The following is an 18,799-nucleotide window of genomic DNA, read 5'->3' as shown; positions in this document are numbered from 1 at the left end:
CCCCATCACCAAATCACCTGCAGTATCTTTTTCCATCTATTAACCACCACCAGTAAATCACCCATGTTTTCCAATTGATTAATTTACATGCAAACAACCAAACATGGAGAAGAGGGAAGGGGCAAATGAAAATGGAGTTGGATGAACACATTGGTTAAAAAATATCTACAACACAGTTTGGCTGAGTTTCTAAGAGACTGGGCTTGGAGGTCATTGGTCCAATTGCTAGGTTTTTTTGGCTTTCCATGAACAATGCTGCATTGTGTATCATCTGCAGGGGTTTCTATTCTATCTACACCCAGCTATAATGTGATCAGCAATATAAAGGATTGCAAATCAATGTTAGCTCATTGCTCACTATCATTTGTAGCATGTTATTTTGAGATAGTGAACCCATATGGTTATCGCTTGTGACCCCTGTATCAGACAGCAGCTTCATCATACAATCCATTCTTTGAATACCAAACTATTTGTGGAATTTGAAAGCTTTTTTTTTGCTGGAGCTTTACATTCCATAAACCTCTCAGGGCCTCAGAAACAATTTTCTTCTGTCACTTTGATTACTTAGTGTCTCACTAAGGAGATCGAGCAAAAGCAAGGTGACAGAGTAGTGGTAGATTAAGGAGGAGACAATGATTATTGCAATAATTGACAAAAAAAAGTCAGTGGGAGGCCTCAAATCTACCTCTGGGAACCATGTGCTAGCTCTCCGGACCCCCCGCCCCGCCTCCGCCCCCAAGGTGTGGATATAACCACAAGAAGAGGCGCAGGCAATTGATAGGACATGATATATCTTTCCTTAAATAAGGGAAACAAAACTGCCCACAGTACTCCAGATGTGATTTTACCAGCACCTTGTACAGTTGTAGGAAGACTTCCCTACTCTAACTCCAACTTCCCTACTCTTATCCTCCATACCCCTTGAATTAAGGGCCAACATTCCATTAGCCTTCCTGATTACCTGCTGCACCTTTCAGTGTTTCATGTGCAAGTTCCCCAAGTCCCTTTGTGTTGCAACTTTCTCCAGTTTTTTCTCTGTTTAAATAATACTGTTCTTTGATTCACCCTTTCAAAATGACCAACTTCACATTTTCCCCCATTATACTCTATTTGCCAAGTTTTTCCCTCTATCAATATCTCTCTGTAAACTAAACTGTTCTATCCCTTTCACAACCTGCTTTTCCATCTATTTTTGCATTTTTGTCATATGCAATTTTGGCTACACTTCCTTCCTCCAAGTTATTAATATATTGTATACAGTTGATGTCCCAGCCCTGATGTAGAACCTCAATGGTTACAGGTCACCAACCTGAAAAAGAACCAATAATTCCCGCTTATTGTTTCCTGCCTATTAGCCAATTCTCTATCTGCAGCAATATTATGTAATGCTTGAACTTCCACGGCTGTCTAGGATTAAGAATTCCAAAGATTCACCACCCTCTGAGTGAAAAAGAATTCTTCTCATCTCAATTCTGAATACCTTGCCTTTTATTCTAAGTCTGTGTCCCCTGATTCTAGACCACATAGCTAAGGGAAATATCTATTCTGCATGTAACAAAGAACTGAAAGAATTGCGGATGCTGGAAATCAGAAAGAAAAAAACAGAAATTGCTGGGAAAACTCAGCAGATCAGGCATCTTCTGTGGAGAGAAATCAGAGATAACATTTTGGGTCCAGTGACCATTCTAATCAAGTCTACTGTATCCACTGTTCACAATGTGGACTCCTCTACATTGGGGAAACAAAGTATAGACTGGGTGACTGCTTTGCAGAATGCCTACATTCTGTTTGCAGAAAACACCCTGAGCTTCCAGTTGCCTGCCACTTGAACATGCCACCTTGTTCCCTGGCCAACATCTCTGTCTCACGCTTGCTGCAATGTTTGAGTGCAGCTCAGTGCAAGTTGGAAGAAAAGCACCTCAGTTTCCACTTGGGAATTCTATAGCCTTCTGGACTCAATATCGAGTTCAACAACTTAGGTCTGGAGCATCTTCTCCCATGTCCTTATCAGGACTGGTCATTACATGAGCTGCTATCACAGACCTCTGGACCTGAAACATTAACTCTGCTTTCGCTCCACAGATGCTGCCAGACCGACTGAGTTTTTCCAGAAATTTCTGTTTTCTGCATGTAGCCTGTTTATATCTTGAAGAATTTTATATATTTCAAGTGTAATCACCTCTCATTCTTCTAAACTCAGAGAATACAGGCCCAGTTTTCTCCCTCTCTTATCATAGGACTGACAGATCATCACAGGAATCAGTGTGCTGAACCGCTGCTACACTCTTTCGAAAGGAACCATCTCCTTTCTTAGACAAGGGGATTGTAATTGGACACAACGGCTATCTCACCAGAGTTCTATACATCTGATGCAAGCCTTCTTTACTCTTGTAGTCAAATCTTCTTGCAATAAAGGCTAGCATACTGTTTGCCTTCTGATTCACTTGCTGCATCTCCATGCCAGTGAGCTATGAACAAGGACATCATGGATTGCAATATTGACCAATGTCTCATCATTTATGGAATACGGTGCACCTTTGTCCTGCCTCAGATGACCTCAGACTTATCCATATTATATTCTGTCTGCCATGTTCTTGCCCACTCGCTCAGCCTCCTGTCTAAATATTCCCAAAGCCTCTTTGCATTGTCCCCACAATTCATGTCCTCACCAAGTGTTGTGTCATCTGCAAACATGGAAATGTTACAATTATCCCCACATCCAGATCATTGATACAGATAGCAAACAAATGTGAACTTAATACTGATCCTTCTGTATCTTATTGCTCACAGCAAATAGGAGTGACTCATTTATTCGTACTGTTTGCTTTGTGGACATTAATCAATCCTTGTATATTGCCTTTATTTCCATGAACTTTAACTTTACTAACCTCCTGTGTGGGATTTTATCAAAAGACTTCTGAAAGTCCAATTACATTATACCCACTGGTTCCACCTTTTCAATGATAGAGTGATAGAGTCATAGAAATGTACAGCACAGAAACAGACCCTTCGGTCAAACTCGTCCATGCTGACCAGATATCTCAACCCAATCTAGTCCCACCTGCCAGCACCCGGCCCATATCCCTCCAAGCCCTTCCTATTCATGTACCCATCTAGATGCCTTTAAATGTTGCAATTGTACTAGCCTCCATCACCTCCTCTGGCAGCGCATTCCACACATGCACCACCCTCTGCATGAAAATGTTGCCCCTTAGGTCTCTTTTATATCTTTCCCCCTCACCCTAAACTTATACCCTCGAGTTCTGGACTCCCCCACCTCAGGGAAAAATCCTTGACTATTTAGCGTATCCATGTTCCTCATGATTTTATAAACCTCACCCCTCAACCTCTGACACACCAAGGAAAACAGCCCTAGCCTATTCAACCTGTCCCTATAGCTCAAATCCTCCAACCCTGGCAACGTTCTTATAAATCTTTTCTGAACCCTTTCAAGTTTCACAACATCTTTCCAATAGGAAAGAGACCAGAATTGCACGCAATATTCCAAAAATGGCCTAAACTATGTCCTGTAAAGCCGCAATATGACCTCCCAACTCCTGTACTCAATACTCTGACCAATAAAGGAAAGCATACCAAATGCCTTCTTCACTATCCTATCTACCTGCAACCCTACTTTCAAGGAACTATGAACCTGCACTCCAAGGTCTCTTTGTTCAGCAACACTCCCAAGGACCTTACCATTAAATGTATAAGTCCTGCTAAGGTTTGCTTTCCCAAAATGCAGTACTTCACATTTATCTAAATTAAACACCATCTGCCACTCCTCAGCCCATTAGCTCATCTGACAAAGATCCCATTGTAATCCGAGGTAACCCTCTTCACTGTCTACTACACCTCCAATTTTGGTGTCCTCTGCAAACTTACTATACATCTTAAGCTCACATCTAAATCATTAATATAAATTACAAAAAGTAGTGGGCCCAGCACATATCCTTGTGGCACTCCACTGGTCATAGGCCTCCAATCTGAAAAACAACCTTCCGCAACCACCCTCTGTCTTCTACCTTCAAGCCAGTTTTATATTCAAATGGCTAGTTCTCCCTTATTCCATGAGATCCAACCTTTCTAACCAGTCTCCCAGGGGAACCTTTTTGAACACCTTACTGAAGTCCATATCGATCACATCTACCGCTCTACCCTCATCAATCCTCTTTGTTACTTCTTCAAAAAACTCAATCAAGTTTGTGAGACAGGATTTCCCATGCTCAAGCCATGTTGACTATCCCTAATCAGTCCTTACCTTTCCAAATCCATGTACATCCTGTCCCTCAGGATTATCTCCAACAATTTGCCCACCACCGACATCAGGCTCACTGGTTTATAGTTCCCTGGCTTACCGCCTTTCTTAAATTGTGGCACCACATTTGCCAACTTCCAGTCTTCCAACACCTCACCTGTGACTATCGATGATCAAATATCTCAGCAAGAAGCCCAGCAATCACTTCCCTAGTTTCCTACAGAGCTCTCAGGTTCACCTGATCAGGCACTGGGAATATAATCACTTTTATGCATTTAAGACATCCAGCACTTCCTCCTCTGTAATATGGACATTTTGTAAAATGTCGCCATCTATTTTCCTACATTCTATATCTTCCATGTTCTTTTCCGCAGTAAACACTGATGCAAAATACTTGTTTAGTATCTCACCCATCTCCTGCAGCTCCACATAAAGGCCGCCTTGCAGATCTTTGAAGGGCCTTATTCTCTCCCTATTTACCCTTTGTCCTTAATGTGTTTGTAAAAATCCTTTGGATTCTCCTTGACTCTTTTTGCCAAAGCTATCTTATGTCCCCTTTTTGTCCTCCTGATTTCCTTCTTAAGTATAATCCTACTGCCTTTATACTCTTCTAAGAATTCATTCGATCTCTCCTGTCTATATCTGACATATGCTTCCTTTTTCTTAACCAAACTTTCAATTTCTTTAGTTATCCTGCATTCTCTATACCTATCAGCCTTTCCTTTCACCTTAGCAGGAATATACTGCTCATTATCTCATTTCTGAAAGCTTCCCATTTTCCAGCTGTCCCTTTACCTGCGAACATCTGCCGCAATCAGCTTTTGAAAGTTCTTGCCTAATACCGTCAAAATTGGCCTTTCTCCAATTTAGAACTTCAACTTTAGATCTGGTCTATCTTTTTCCATCACTATTTTAAATCTAATAGAATTATGGTCGCTTAACAAATTCCTCGCCATCTAAACCCTTAACATTATGGCAGTCCCAGTCTATACTTGGAAAGTTAAAATCCCCTTCCATAACCACCCTATTAGTCTTACAAATAGGTGAGATCTCCTTACAAATTTGTTTCTCAATTTCCCTCTGACTGTTAGGGGGTCTATAATACAATCCAAAAAGGTGATCATCCCTTTCTTATTTCTCAGTTCCATCCAAATAACTCCCTGGATGTATTTCCGGGAATATTCTCCCTCAGTACAGCTGTAACGCTATCCCTTATCAAAAGCACCACTCCCCCTCCTCTATTGCCTCCCTTTCTGTCCTTCCCTTGGTATTTGTCTCCTGGAACATCAAACTGCCAGTCCTGTCCATCCTTGAACCGTGTTTCTGTAATTGCTATGATGTCCTAGTCCCATGTTCCTTACCATGTTCATCTGCCTTCCCTGTTAGGCCTCTTGCATTGAAATAAATGCAATTTAATTTATCAGTCCTACCTTGTTCTCTGCTTTCTCCCTGCCTGCCCTGACTGTTTGACTCGCTTCTTTGCTCAACTTCTGCTAGTAATATCTTCAAAAATCTCTACCAGTTGGAAAATTTTATTTTCCTTATCTATGTTGCTCTGTCCAATGGGGCAATTCTTTTCTAAATATCCAGTAATTAGGTCCTTTATGATAGATTCTTATATTTTCCGTAGTACTGATGTCAGGCTATCATAGTTAAGTCCATAGTTCCCTGTTTCTCTCTCCTACCTTTCTTAAACAGTGAGGTTCCATTTGCAATGTTTTGATTTATTAGTCCCATTTCAGAATGAATACATTTTGATTGATCACCAATGGATCCATTATCTCTGTAGCCATCACTTCCAACTCTATAGGGTGAAGGTTATCATATCATGAGGCTTTGTCAGCTTTCTGTCCCATTCATTTTTCCGATGCTGCTTTTTTTTGAGCTAATACTAATTTCTGTCAGTTCCACACACTCACTCAATCCTTGGATCTTCGTATTATCAGGGAGATTTCTTGTGCCTCTGTCTATGAAGACAGACACAAAGTATTTACTTAGCTTCACTGCCCCATTCCCAATTGCAAATTCTTCTGTCTGTCTATAATGAACCCACATTTCTTTGCTAATATTCCCCTTTTTACAAACCTACAGAAGTTTTTACAATTAATCCTTTAGACAAAGAAACAGGTGCAGTCTCACACACCTAGGACTGTCAGACTGCTGAACGCTGGAGAAGCCACATGTAGTCTGTCTGTCTGTCTCTCTCTCTCTCACACATTGTATTCTTATAATAAAAGGATTAAAACAATTAAATTGAATTAAACTAAACAAAATCAAATTAAACCAAATTGGGTCAAACTAAACAAGTGGCAACCTTTTAAAGACAAAATCTCAAAGGAAATTCAAATATGGTCTTGGGAGTAGCTATAATCTATAGCTCCTTGTCTCAGATGTGAGATAACTCCACAGAGGCTGGTATCCCATCGCCAAGTCATCCTGCTCAGAGCTGGCTCCTAGAGTGAGCAGAGCCCTTAACACTCCTGCTTATATCTGTCAGCCAAGGCTCCCTGATTGGACCAGGTTAACATCCCCATTCAGAGAACTCACATTGTATGAGGTCAACCTGGCTGACCTTGTTCAATCACTACAGGAAGGCCTTAAGTCTACCAATGGACACAATTGTGATCCCTCTCCAGGGTCACCTGGATGTGAGCATAAAATACAACAGAAAGGCAGGCAGTCAGTTACAATCACTCTTCCATGGCCCACAGCCTAGACCCATTGATTGCCACCTTGGCTGGTCCCAGTAGCAGACCCAAAAAGAGGACATTTGACTTGCCTGCCCCACTCTGTATTGAGTGCTCAAAGACCAAGAGGATGAAAATGAGGTGAAAGTTAGATTTGAGGTGCAGGCCTCTTGGATGATGAAAGAAATATTGCAGCCTCAATCTCAGTGTAAGAATGATTGACGGACACTTGAATACAGATGGTCTTTCTTTATATGCGCTCGAAGTACTCATTTCAACAATGCCCTTCACTTTTGTGACTCAATTGATAAGTTATGTGCCAAGCACTAAACAGTTCTGGTGCTTTAAAGACATGATAATTTATTAATAATCAATTTGTCCCAAAAGCAGCTTCCTAGTAATCAGACCCAAGAAAGCTAAACTGCTTCACAGATAATCATTTAGAATTAGAATTAGAGTTTTATTTTATTGTCTCACCTACTCAAGTATAAGAATACAGGAATACAGTGAAAAGTTTACAAAGTTGCCATTCACCTGCACCGTCTTGTATTTGAGGTCACAATATAAAGTCATAGAGTGTACCGAATGGAAACACATCCTTCGGTCCAACTCGTCTGTGCAGACTGGGATATCCGAAACCAATCTAATCCCATTTACCAGCACTTGGCCCATATCCCTCTAAATCCTTCTTATTCATACATCTATCCAGATGCATTTTAAATGTTGTAATTATACCAGCCTCCACCACTTCCTCTGGCAGTTCATTCCATACACGCACCACGTGGAAAAAGTTGCCCATTAGGTCCCTTTTAAATCTTTCCCCTCTCACCTTAAACCTGTGCCCTTTAGTTTTGGACCATCCCAGTCCAGGGAAAAGACCTTATCTATTTACCCTATCTGTGCCCCTCATGATCTTTAAACGCCTATAAGGTCACTATAATCAGCCTCTGATGCTCCAGAGAAAACAGCCCCAGCCTCCCCCTGTAGCTCAAACCCTCCAATCCTGGCAACATCCTTGTAAATCTTTTCTGAATCCTTTCAAGTTTCGCAACATGTTTTCTATAGGAAGGAGACCAGGATTGCACATAATATTCCAAAAGTAGCCTCACCAATGTCCTGTACAGTCACAACATGACCTCCCATTTGCTATACTCATTGCTCTGACTAATAAAGGAAAGCACTATCTTCACTATCCTATCTACCTGCGATTCCACTTTCAAGGAACTATGAACCTGCACTCTTTGTTCAACAACACTCCTAGGACCTTATCATTAAGTGTGTAAGTGCTGCCCTGATTTGGTTTTCCAAAATGCAGATCCTCACATTCATCTAAATTAAACTCCATCTACCAATCCTTGGCCGATTGGCCCATCTGATCAAGATCCCGTTCTACTCTGAGGTAACCTTCTTCAGAGTCCACTACACTTTCAGTTTTGGTGTCATCTGTAAACATACTAACCATACCTCCTATGTTCACATCCAAATCATTTATCATTGACATCATTAAATGGTAAGGAGATAGTGAGGACTGCAGATGCTGGATATCAGTCAAGAGTGTGATGCTGGAAAAGCACAGCAGGACAGGCAGCTTATAAGGAGCAGGAGAATGGAAGTTTCGGGCAATAGCCCTTCATCAGGAATAATGCTTGTGAACCGAGAGGGTTGAGAGATAAATGGGAGGGGGTGGAGTTGGTGGAATGGTAGCTGAGAGTGCGATAGGTAAGTGGAGGTGGGGGGTAATGGTGATAGGTCAGAGAGGAGGGTGGAGTGGATAGGTGGGCTGGAAGATGGAGAGGTAGGACAGGTCATGAGTGTGGTGCCGAGTTGGAATGTTCGAACTGGGATAAGGTGGGAAAAAGGGGAATGAGGAAACTAGTAAAATCCACAGTGATGCCTGTGGTTGGAGAGTCCCAAGGTGGAAGATGAGGCGTTCTTCCCCCAGGCTTTGGATGGTTAGGGTGTGGCAATGGAAGAGGCCCAGGACCCGCATGTCCTTGGCTGATGGGAGGGGGATCGAAGTGTTCAGCCACAGGGCAGTGGGGTTGGTTGGTACAGGTGTCCCGGAGATGTTCTGTGAAGCGTTCTCAAGTAGAGGAGACTGCAGAGACTGCATCAGGAGCAACGGATACAGTAAATGGCATGTGTGGAAGTGCAGTTAAAACTGATGGATGTGGATGGCTCCTTTGGGGCCTTGGACGGAGGTGGGGGGGGGGGGGGGGGGAGGAGTGGGGGGGAGGAGTGAGCGCAGGTTTTGCAATTCCTGCAGTGGCAGGGGAAGGTGCCGGGAGGGAAGGGTGGGTTGGTGGATGGTGTGGACCTGACAAGAGAGTCGCAGAGGGAATGGTCTTTACGGAAAGCAGATAGGGGTGGGGAGCTTTATTGAAAGCAGACAGGGTGGGGAGCTTTACAGAAAGTGGATAGGAGTGGGGGGTCTTCCCATGCCCACACTTCCTCACCAACCCACCCTCCCCTCCCGGCACCTTCCCCTGCCACCGCAGGAATTGCAAAACCTGCGCCCTCACCTTCCCTCTCACCTCCATCCAAGGCCCCAAATGAGCCTTCCACATCCACTTTCACACATTGTCATTTGCTGTATCTGTTGCTCCAGATGCAGTCTCCTCTACGCTGGGGAGACAGGATGCCTACTTGGAGAGCACTTCAGAGAACATCTCCAGGACACCTGCTTCAACCAACCCCACCGTGCCGTGGCTGAACACTTCAACTTCCCCTTTCACATACTCCATCACCACACTTTAACAACTCGATGCCTGGAGAAAGAATGCTCATCTTCCACTTTGATTAGATTAGATTACTTATAGTGTGGAAACAGGCACTTCAGCCCAACAAGTCCACACTGATCCGCCGAAGCGCAACCCACCCATACCCCTACATTTACCCCTTACCTAACACTGGAACCCTCCAACCACACAGCATCAATGTGGATTGTACCAGTTTCCTCATTCCCCTTCTCACCTTATCCCAGTTCCAACCTTCCGACGCGGCACCGCACACATGACCTGTCCTACCTGTCCAACTTCCTTCCCACCTATCCGCTCTACCCTCCTCTCTGACCTATCACCATTACCCCCACCTCCACCTACCTATCGCACTCTCAGCTACCTCACCCCCCCCCCTCCCATTTTTCTCTCCATCCCCTCGGCTCACAAGCCTCATTCCTGATGAAGGTCTTTTGCCTGAAACGTCGATTCTCCAACATTAAATAGTAAGTCTACATTTCTCTTCATGTCTTATGATTTCATTGTGAAGTTTTGCGCTTCACTCCCGGCTTTTCTTGATCTATTATGCTTCTCCCCTCCACAGGTATACTCTACAGCCCACTGTTAACCTTCATTGTACACCATACTTTTCCTAATATTCCACTTGCCAGCTGCTGACCATGTGCCAACCACTGTCCCACTGGCCCACTCCATCAATCTGCACATTAGATTTGATTAGATGGTCTCAGATGTCTGCAAGCAATAGATATATCCAGCAGGATTAAAAGTGCAGGGCTGATTTGAGGGTCTGGCTGTCTGAAAGGGTGGGGTGGAACCAGGCAAGGTAGAACTCAATGTTCTATTAGAACAAGGTACCCTGTTCCTAACATGTTACAATGTTTATTATTGTCTTTTTAACCTAACATAAGGACATATGGAAGTTTTAAATGTTGGTGACTGAGCTGTTCCCATTGTTTCTAGAATGTGGTCTAAGAGCATTGTATGAACGCATAAACAAGGAAGATGGAGGAGAAAAGGAAATGCTGGCATCCATCAAAGGTCGAATTGTGCACGGAAGCAATGCTGAAGTAGGGAGTGCCCCATGGTAATGTATGAAGATTTTTCTGCCAATGTATCAATACCATTCAAAGTAGTAAAACATCAAATACTTATACAGAAGGGAAGATTTGCAAAAGACATTGGTGGACCAGATTGTTGGCACTGTTGACCACCCTGCAGAACTAACAATGTCCTTCCTGTATAAGGCCAACATGTGTGTGTTGGCAAGTCTGCTTCTTGTTGTAATGAAATGGATACACACACAGCAAATGGCTGTGGCTTCATTTATTTTCTGGTGGGTAATAGACTACCAGTGAGTACAGTACTTTGGCCATGTGTCCCACACCCTGTTGTCTCATGAAAAGATGTGATTCTGTAAGATTGCCAGCTGAGATTCTATTCTTTCCAAATTCATTAACTATGTAGAAGTCCTGCTCAAAAAGTGGCAATGGACCCAAGGCCAAATGGGCATCAGCCATGTGTAAGCCCAGGCAGAGAGTTCTAGCATCTTGACACCTCCAGGCAGCTTCCTAGAATGAGTCTCTGGATTGTGTTTCAGAGTGGGAACCTTGGCTGTTGTATCTTGTTACTAGTTCAAGAATGCTAAGATTAAAAATAGTGATCAAGCAACTTGGCATAGACCAGGAATCCAACCTGGGACCTTGGTCTATGCTCACTTCCAGCATCACAAAGAACAAAGTGGCATCCTGAGCATCTGAGAGGCATTATATAAAAGCAAGTTCTTTTCCAAATCGCTTTTTGCTTGTGATTTCTGATTTTACAACTATAAAAGCCCATTCTCAATTTAAGACTATGTCTCCTTGGTCTATTCTTTCATATTATCGTAGAATTCCTACAATGTAGAAGCAGGCCACTTGGCCCATTGAATCCACCCCAGCCCTCCAAAGAGTATCCCATCCACTTTACCCTATCCCTAAAACTTTGCATTTCCTAAGGCTAATCCATCTGGATTGTACATCCCTGGACACTATCATGCAATTTAGCATGGCCATTCCATCTGTCTTGCACATCTTGGGTCTGTGGAAACAAACCCATGCAGACATGAGGAGAATGTGCAAACTATACATAGACAGTTGCTCAAGGGTGGAATTGAACCCGGGTCCCTGTAAGGCAGTAGTGCTAACCACTGAGCCACCCAACTGAAGGGAAGGCTTTACTACTAACCAAACAATCGAGTAATAATCATCAGGCAGGACTTCAACTTGCTAAATTTTTTCTATTTTCTCCTTAACAGGCAAGTAATGCTGTTCCGTAAAAGGCCACAGCAGATGTTGTGTGGTGGCAGCCTAGTGAGTGACCAGTGGGTTATTACAGCAGCCCACTGTGTCTTGTATCCTCCATGGGACAAGAACTTCACGGAAAACGACGTTGTAGTCCGTCTTGGGAAGCACAAACGAGCTGGGTAGGCCAAAAAGATATGTCAGTTCAAACTCACTTTTGGTTCACACGACATTATTCTTGTAAAATATTCCATGGCATAATTATAAAGAGGAGGCCTCTTTTATTCTTCAACCAATACCACAAAATTGTGGTGATTATCTGAGCATGTATATGGAGGTTTGCTGTGTGCAAATTGGCCACCATGTTTTCTATATGACACCAATTTCCATTCTTCAATTTAACTGTAAAGCACTGTGTGATGTCCTGAGTTTATGAATAGAGTTGTGAAGAAATGAAACCTTTCTTCCTACACTGATCATCAATTATAAAGGAAACTGGATGAGACCATGTAAGTAAAAGATTAAAAAAAACACTTCTTTAAACTCCATTCCATAATCTTCAGTTTACTGCCCATCAGAAAGTGAAGTACATATCAATCAAATGGAAATCAGAATCAGCTTTGTTAGCCATTCCTGGCCAATTGTTTCAGATTAATGAAAACCACCATGTAGCTCCACCCTACTTCTGTAGATTTATCTGGCCACAGGAAATATACTGGGTTTGGTGACATAACGACCCCAGGATTTAGACAATATGGGTGTCACAACATCAGATAACAGAAATTATATTCACTTGCCTTACGTTGGAAGCAGGGAACAATCCTCGCATTAGACAAGCTAGGCCTAAGACCTGATTGAAATTAGGCCTCAGGCCTTATTTTAATGACCAACAACTTACTGGTGAAATGGCCATGCATTTTTGAAAGGAGTAATAGCAGGGAGATGGTGATGGTCTTAGTAATCATAAGGAGGGGGCAATTAGGTTGTGAATGGGGACAGTGAGGTAATCAGGAAGAGAAGACAACTTGGAGGCAAGACATGTAGGAGGAAGCAATTTTCTTTTTAACTTTTTTTTATTGGATGAAACAATTTGTTGCACTGGTGATTCCTTTTAGATTGCTGGTTAAGCCAAATGTAAACTTGTTAACCTAACCATAATAGACCTCGTACTGTCTTTGTTCAGAGCAGCGCAGTTTTAGGAATGGATGCTTAACAACTTACTGGTGAAATGGCCTGCATTTTTGAAAGGAGTAATAGCAGGGAGGTGGTGATTGTCTTAGTAATCATAAGGAGGGGGCAATTAGGTTGTGAATGGGGTCAGTGAGGTAGTCAGGAAGAGAAGACAACTTAGAGGCAAGGCATGTAGGAAGAAGCAATCCCGCACGACCCCACATTTTTATGGGGTGGTACAGTGGCTCAGTGGTTAGCACTGCTGCCTCACAGCATCAAGGTCCCAGCTTTGATTCCAGCCTCGGGCAACTGTCTATGTGGAGGTTGCACATTCTCCCTGTGTCTGTGCGGGTTTCCTCCGGGTGCTCCGGTTTCCTCCCACATTCCAAAGATGTGCAGGTCAGGTGAATTGGCCATGCTAAATTGCCTGTAGTGTTAGGTGCATTAGTTAGAGGGGAGTGGGTTACTCTTTGGAGGGTTGATGTGGACTTGTTGAGCCGAAGGGCCTGTTTCCACACTGTAGGGGATCTAATCTAAACAGGCCATAGGTACACCATCAGTACATTGTTGACATGTTTTACAACTGTTTAACTATTCACTTTGGATGCCTAAAAACATATTCCACAGTCTCCACAGTAGGGTAATCTCCTGTATAGATCACCTGACTGCTTTATAACTGTTACACGCAAAGAAATGGCTGCAATTCTTACCTCGCTCTACCACTAGTAGTTCATGGAAGTGCACTGGCTATACAATCATGGTCTTTTTGAGCATTCTCTGCAATCTGACATTAGCCATACCGAGAATCATTTCACTCTGCAGGCTTGAGATATTCTGCTGAGACTTGGGCAGCAGGTCCAAAACAATACTGTCGCCTGTACTTAGTTCCATATGTTATAGTTTAGAAATGTGTGGGCAGGTAAGTGGTGTGCACTCAGTGTGAAAGGAATTGTACATTTGCTGTTTATTTCCTTGTTGCTTTTCCTTATGCTAAGATTTCCTTTCAGTCCTGCTTCATTTCTCTTTCCTGCCACTTCATCCTTTATTGTTGCACAATATTTCTTTATCCCATCGCCACTAAGATGTTGTTTGTGATTCTTTTATCCTCTAGGTACGAAACGGATACAGAAAAAGTCGTTGCAATTGATAAAATTATTGTTCATCGCAATTATGAGTGGCAAACGAACCTTAACCGTGATATTGCATTGTTGCATTTGAAAAAACCCATTGTATTCACTCAGTATATATCGCCCGTCTGTCTACCAACCAAGGAATTAACCCGCAGGTTAATATTCCACTCTACTTGGTCTTTTCACCTTGTTATGCTTATAGACAGAGTAGAGAACTTTTATTATTTATGCATAGCTTTGAGCGAGATGTAAATACCAGGACATATGAGTGAAGTCAGAAGTCATACTACGCCAGGTTATAGCCCAGCAGCTTTATTTGAAATCATAAATTTTCAGAGTACTGCTCCTTCATCAGGTGACCTGCTCCATCAATGACCTTCCCTCCATCATAAGGTCAGAAGAGGGGCTGTTCACCAATAATAGAACAACGTTTAGTACCATTTCTTACTTTTCCTTTAAGGTAATTCTTAAAACCTGCCTCATTGACTGAGTTTTTGATCCTCTGAATTAATTCTGCTGTTAAGTACCTTGGTAGTGTTTATTAGGGCCATATAAATACACAATTTTGTTGAAAAATAAGACATATATGCAACTTTGCAACTATTTGCCCTTTTACATTCATAAACAAACTGGATTTGCAGTAAGGTACTTTGGAAAGCCCCACATTGTCAGAAGTGGTATATAGTTGCAAGCCTTTTGCTCTTTATATTAGATTAGATTACATTACATTACATTACATTACAGTGTGGAAACAGGCCCTTCGGCCCAACAAGTCCACACCGACCCGCCGAAGCGTAACCCACCCATACCCCTACATTTACTCCTTACCTAACACTACGGGCAATTTAGCATGGCCAATTCACCTGACCTGCACATCTTTGGACTGTGGGAGGAAACCGGAGCACCCGGAGGAAACCCACGCAGACACGGGGAGAACGTGCAAACTCCACACAGTCAGTCGCCTGAGGCAGGAATTGAACCTGGGTCTCAGGCGCTGTGAGGCAGCAGTGCTAACCACTGTGCCACCGTGCCGCCCACAACTTATGTATGAATGAGTGCGGCAGTGCTGTGTTACCGTTCACTCAGGGAGTTTAGGTCACTATACCAATATGCACTTTTACTTGCTATGTGATAGTGTGTCAGACATGCTTTCCATCACATGGTTGATCATAATGTCTCCCGCTGTTGTCACCTGCCATCAATGTATATTGGAGGAATCTTCAGGTTGATCCTCCATTTCATTATGAACACATCCTCCTTGGCCAACAAGTGCTGGAGTGGGACTTACATCTAGGCTGAGGGGCAGGAACATTGCACTGCAAGACTGATTCTGAGAGGGAGGGCTAACATTACAGATCTACAAATTCAAGTGATGGGAGTGGTGTTTGGACTCTGACTGTGTCACCAGTTCTGGCTCCTTCAGCAAACCGAATACGTGATGGGATGGATGAGGCATTAAAATAACATCAGCTTCTGGTTTCTTGTTTGAGTAGCAGGAATATTCAGTCACTTGTCCTTGTTTCCAGATTACTACAGAAACAGCATTTGGGTCGGATCACAGGTTGGGGAAACCTGCAGGAAACCTTTGTCAATACAGCAACCAGTTTGCCTGAGGTACTGCAGATGATCCAGCTTCCCATCATCTCACAGCAACACTGTACACTATCCACTTCTATTCAGGTTACAAAGAACATGTTCTGTGCCGGTGAGTCAATGCATCATTGAAGCAGCATCTCTGTAGGGGAATGGGTACTGGTGTTGGTTAGAATATACTCTTTTCAAAACTGACAGGGATTGAAATCACCCTTTTTCTTGCAGCCCTTGGAATGTTGGAAAATCCCTAAATAAGGGCAGTTTGGTAGCAGGCTCACAACAGTGGCTTATAAGTAATTAAATAATTCAAATGGTAAATAGTAACAAAATAAAAAAAAACACTCTTGCTGAAGTGTCTTTTGATCCATGGTCTCGGAATATAGGTGATGCTAACAAGGCTGTATTCATTGTCCAGTTTGAGTTGCCCTTTGAAGCTGGCATTGGGTTTTCCCCTTGAATCAGTGATGCCCCCAAGATGATGGCATTGCCATAATGATGTTAAGTGGGGAATTCCAGAACAGTAAGATGTGTTCTGCTCAGGCAAGTGCAAGAATTGAAAGTGGATGTTTCTCAGGAGTTTGTTGCTGTGAAATTTGGCTCAGGTCCTAGGTGGTGCCATCAAATTAACATCAGGAGGTAACTACAGAGCATCTTGCAGATTGTATATGCTGTAGCTCCCCCCTACAACCCGTACCCGCATTGGATGCATTCCGAGACCAACCACGGAAGCCCGAAACCGCAGATAGGGGCAAACTCAGTCATTTCAATGGGATGCCTTCTTGGCATCCTCCTGCTCCCTGGTACTGGAATGTTCCCTATAATATATTCGGTTGCAGTAAACCGTGAGTAATTGAAACCGCGATCTGCCTGTACAGCAGCCACAGTGCACCAGCAACGGTGGGAGTGGATATCATGAAATGAAATAGTCCGTCTTGTTCATAGAAGGAAAATGACAGGTACTTTATTTATATTTTTGTGACTGGCTTTACAGCAATATTAGTTGAAGGCTGATCCACAGATTCAGTGTGAGCCTGGTGCTGTTCATAGAATCCCTACAGTGAGGAAACAGGCCATTTGGCCCAACAAGTACACAGTGAAGAGAATCCCACCCAGACCCATTCCCCTACATTTCTCCTGACTAATGCACATATCCTACACATACCTGAACACTATGAGCAAGTTAGATGGTCAATTGGACTGAGAGGAAAGCCACACAGACTCAAGGAGAACGTGCAAGCTCCACACAGACAGTTTCCTGACGCTGGAATCGAACCCAGGTCCCAGGCACTGTGAGATAGCAGCACTAGCCACTGAGCCACCGTGTTGCCTGGGTTCTTTGATTGTATCTACGTCCAGTCACTGCTTCTAATCTAATGCTCAATTAATGAATACAAAATGTTATTTGGGAATGAGGGCATGAAACAAATGAACCATTATATTCTTGGAATAAATACAATGAAATAAAGATGTTACACAATATAATTCCTTAATCTCAGTTCTCCTACCTCTAAATTAGGTCAATTAGTAAGATAGTGGTTAAAAAAGTATTTCTATAACAGAAAGTTCTGTTAGGAAATGTAATTTTTAGAAGGAATGCTAATGATGGGAGGAGTAAAGACACAAATAATGTGTAAAAGCGTGAATTAGCGTGATAGGAAGCGAAAGTGAAGAGTAATGAGGGAGATGTGAAGATGAGAATTGATGGACTGCAGAGTGAAGATCTGAAATGAAAATGAAGAATGATGATGTGAGAAAACCAGATCTCATAAGATGAAGAGAAATGAAAAGTAAAGATGGTAGAATGGAGAAATTAGGAAAGAGTGTTGAAAATAATGTGCAATACACTAATATCAAAGATTAAAGTTCCCCATTTCAGTACTCAATTAAAGTTTATACCTCTCTGTAAACTCCTTGCAAATTTGTTCTTCCATGTTCTTCCCAATAAATGGTGATCTATATAGAACATGATTTGGAGATGCTGGTATTGGACTGGGGTGTACAAAGTTAAAAATCACACAACACCAGGTTATAGTCCAACCGGTTTAATTGGAAGCACACTAGCTTTCCGAGCGACGCTCTTTCATCAGGTGATAGTGGAGGGCTCAATCGTAAAACAGAACATATAGCAAAAATTTACAGTGTGATGTAACTGAAATTATACATTGAAAAATTGATTGTCTGTTAAGCCTTTCATCTGTTAGAATACAGTGATAGTTTCACTCCTTTCATGTGTAAATCACAAAACCTTTTTTTTAAAGTTGCATTCTCGGGTTAGCTGTTAACAATGGTGATAGCTAGACAATATGTTTACCTTCAACATATTGTCTAGCTATCACCATTGTTAACAGCTAACCCGAGAATGCAACTTTAAAAAAAAGGTTTTGTGATTTACACATGAAAGGAGTGAAACTATCACTGTATTCTAACAGATGAAAGGCTTAACAGACAATCAATTTTTCAATGTATAATTTCAGTTACATCACACTGTAAATTTTTGCTATATATTCTGTGTTACGATTGAGCCCTCCACTACCACCTGATGAAGGAGCGTCGCTCCGAAAGCTAGTGTGCTTCCAATTAAACCTGTTGGACTATAACCTGGTGTTGTGTGATTTTTAACTATATAGAACATAGAACATTACAGCACAGTACAGGCCTTTCATCCCTCGATGTTGCACCGCCCTGTGAAACCTTTCTGAAACCCAACTAACCTGCACTATTCCATTTTCATCTACATGTTTATCCAGTGACCATTTAAATGCCCTTAAAGTTGGTGAGCCTACTACTATTGCAGGCAGGGCATTCCATGCCCCTACTACTCTCTAAGTAAAGAATCTACCTCTGACATCTCTCGTATATCTATCACCCCTCAATTTAAAGCTATCTCCCCTCTTGCTAGCCATCATCATCAGAGGAAAAAGGCTTTCACTGTCCACCCTATATG

The 18,799-nt window shown here is 42.5% G+C and overlaps 1 protein-coding gene across 1 annotated transcript in view; it reads left to right on the top strand.

Moving 5' to 3' along the window:
* f2 (coagulation factor II (thrombin)) overlaps positions 1-18,799 on the top strand; it is a 108,677-nt gene that overhangs the window by 77,483 nt on the left and 12,395 nt on the right. The window contains exons 18-21 of the mRNA XM_087996774.1: positions 10,644-10,767; positions 11,977-12,144; positions 14,244-14,417; positions 15,789-15,967. Of these exons, the coding sequence (XP_087852900.1) occupies positions 10,644-10,767; positions 11,977-12,144; positions 14,244-14,417; positions 15,789-15,967 (645 nt within the window). The remainder of the gene's footprint in view (positions 1-10,643; positions 10,768-11,976; positions 12,145-14,243; positions 14,418-15,788; positions 15,968-18,799) is intronic.

Source organism: Chiloscyllium plagiosum, unplaced genomic scaffold, assembly GCF_037043375.1.
Source record: "Chiloscyllium plagiosum isolate Xiang-an unplaced genomic scaffold, Cpla_swu_hap1 HiC_scaffold_18, whole genome shotgun sequence".
In the NCBI taxonomy this organism is placed as follows: domain Eukaryota; kingdom Metazoa; phylum Chordata; class Chondrichthyes; order Orectolobiformes; family Hemiscylliidae; genus Chiloscyllium; species Chiloscyllium plagiosum.
This window is presented reverse-complemented; position numbering and strand designations above follow the sequence as displayed.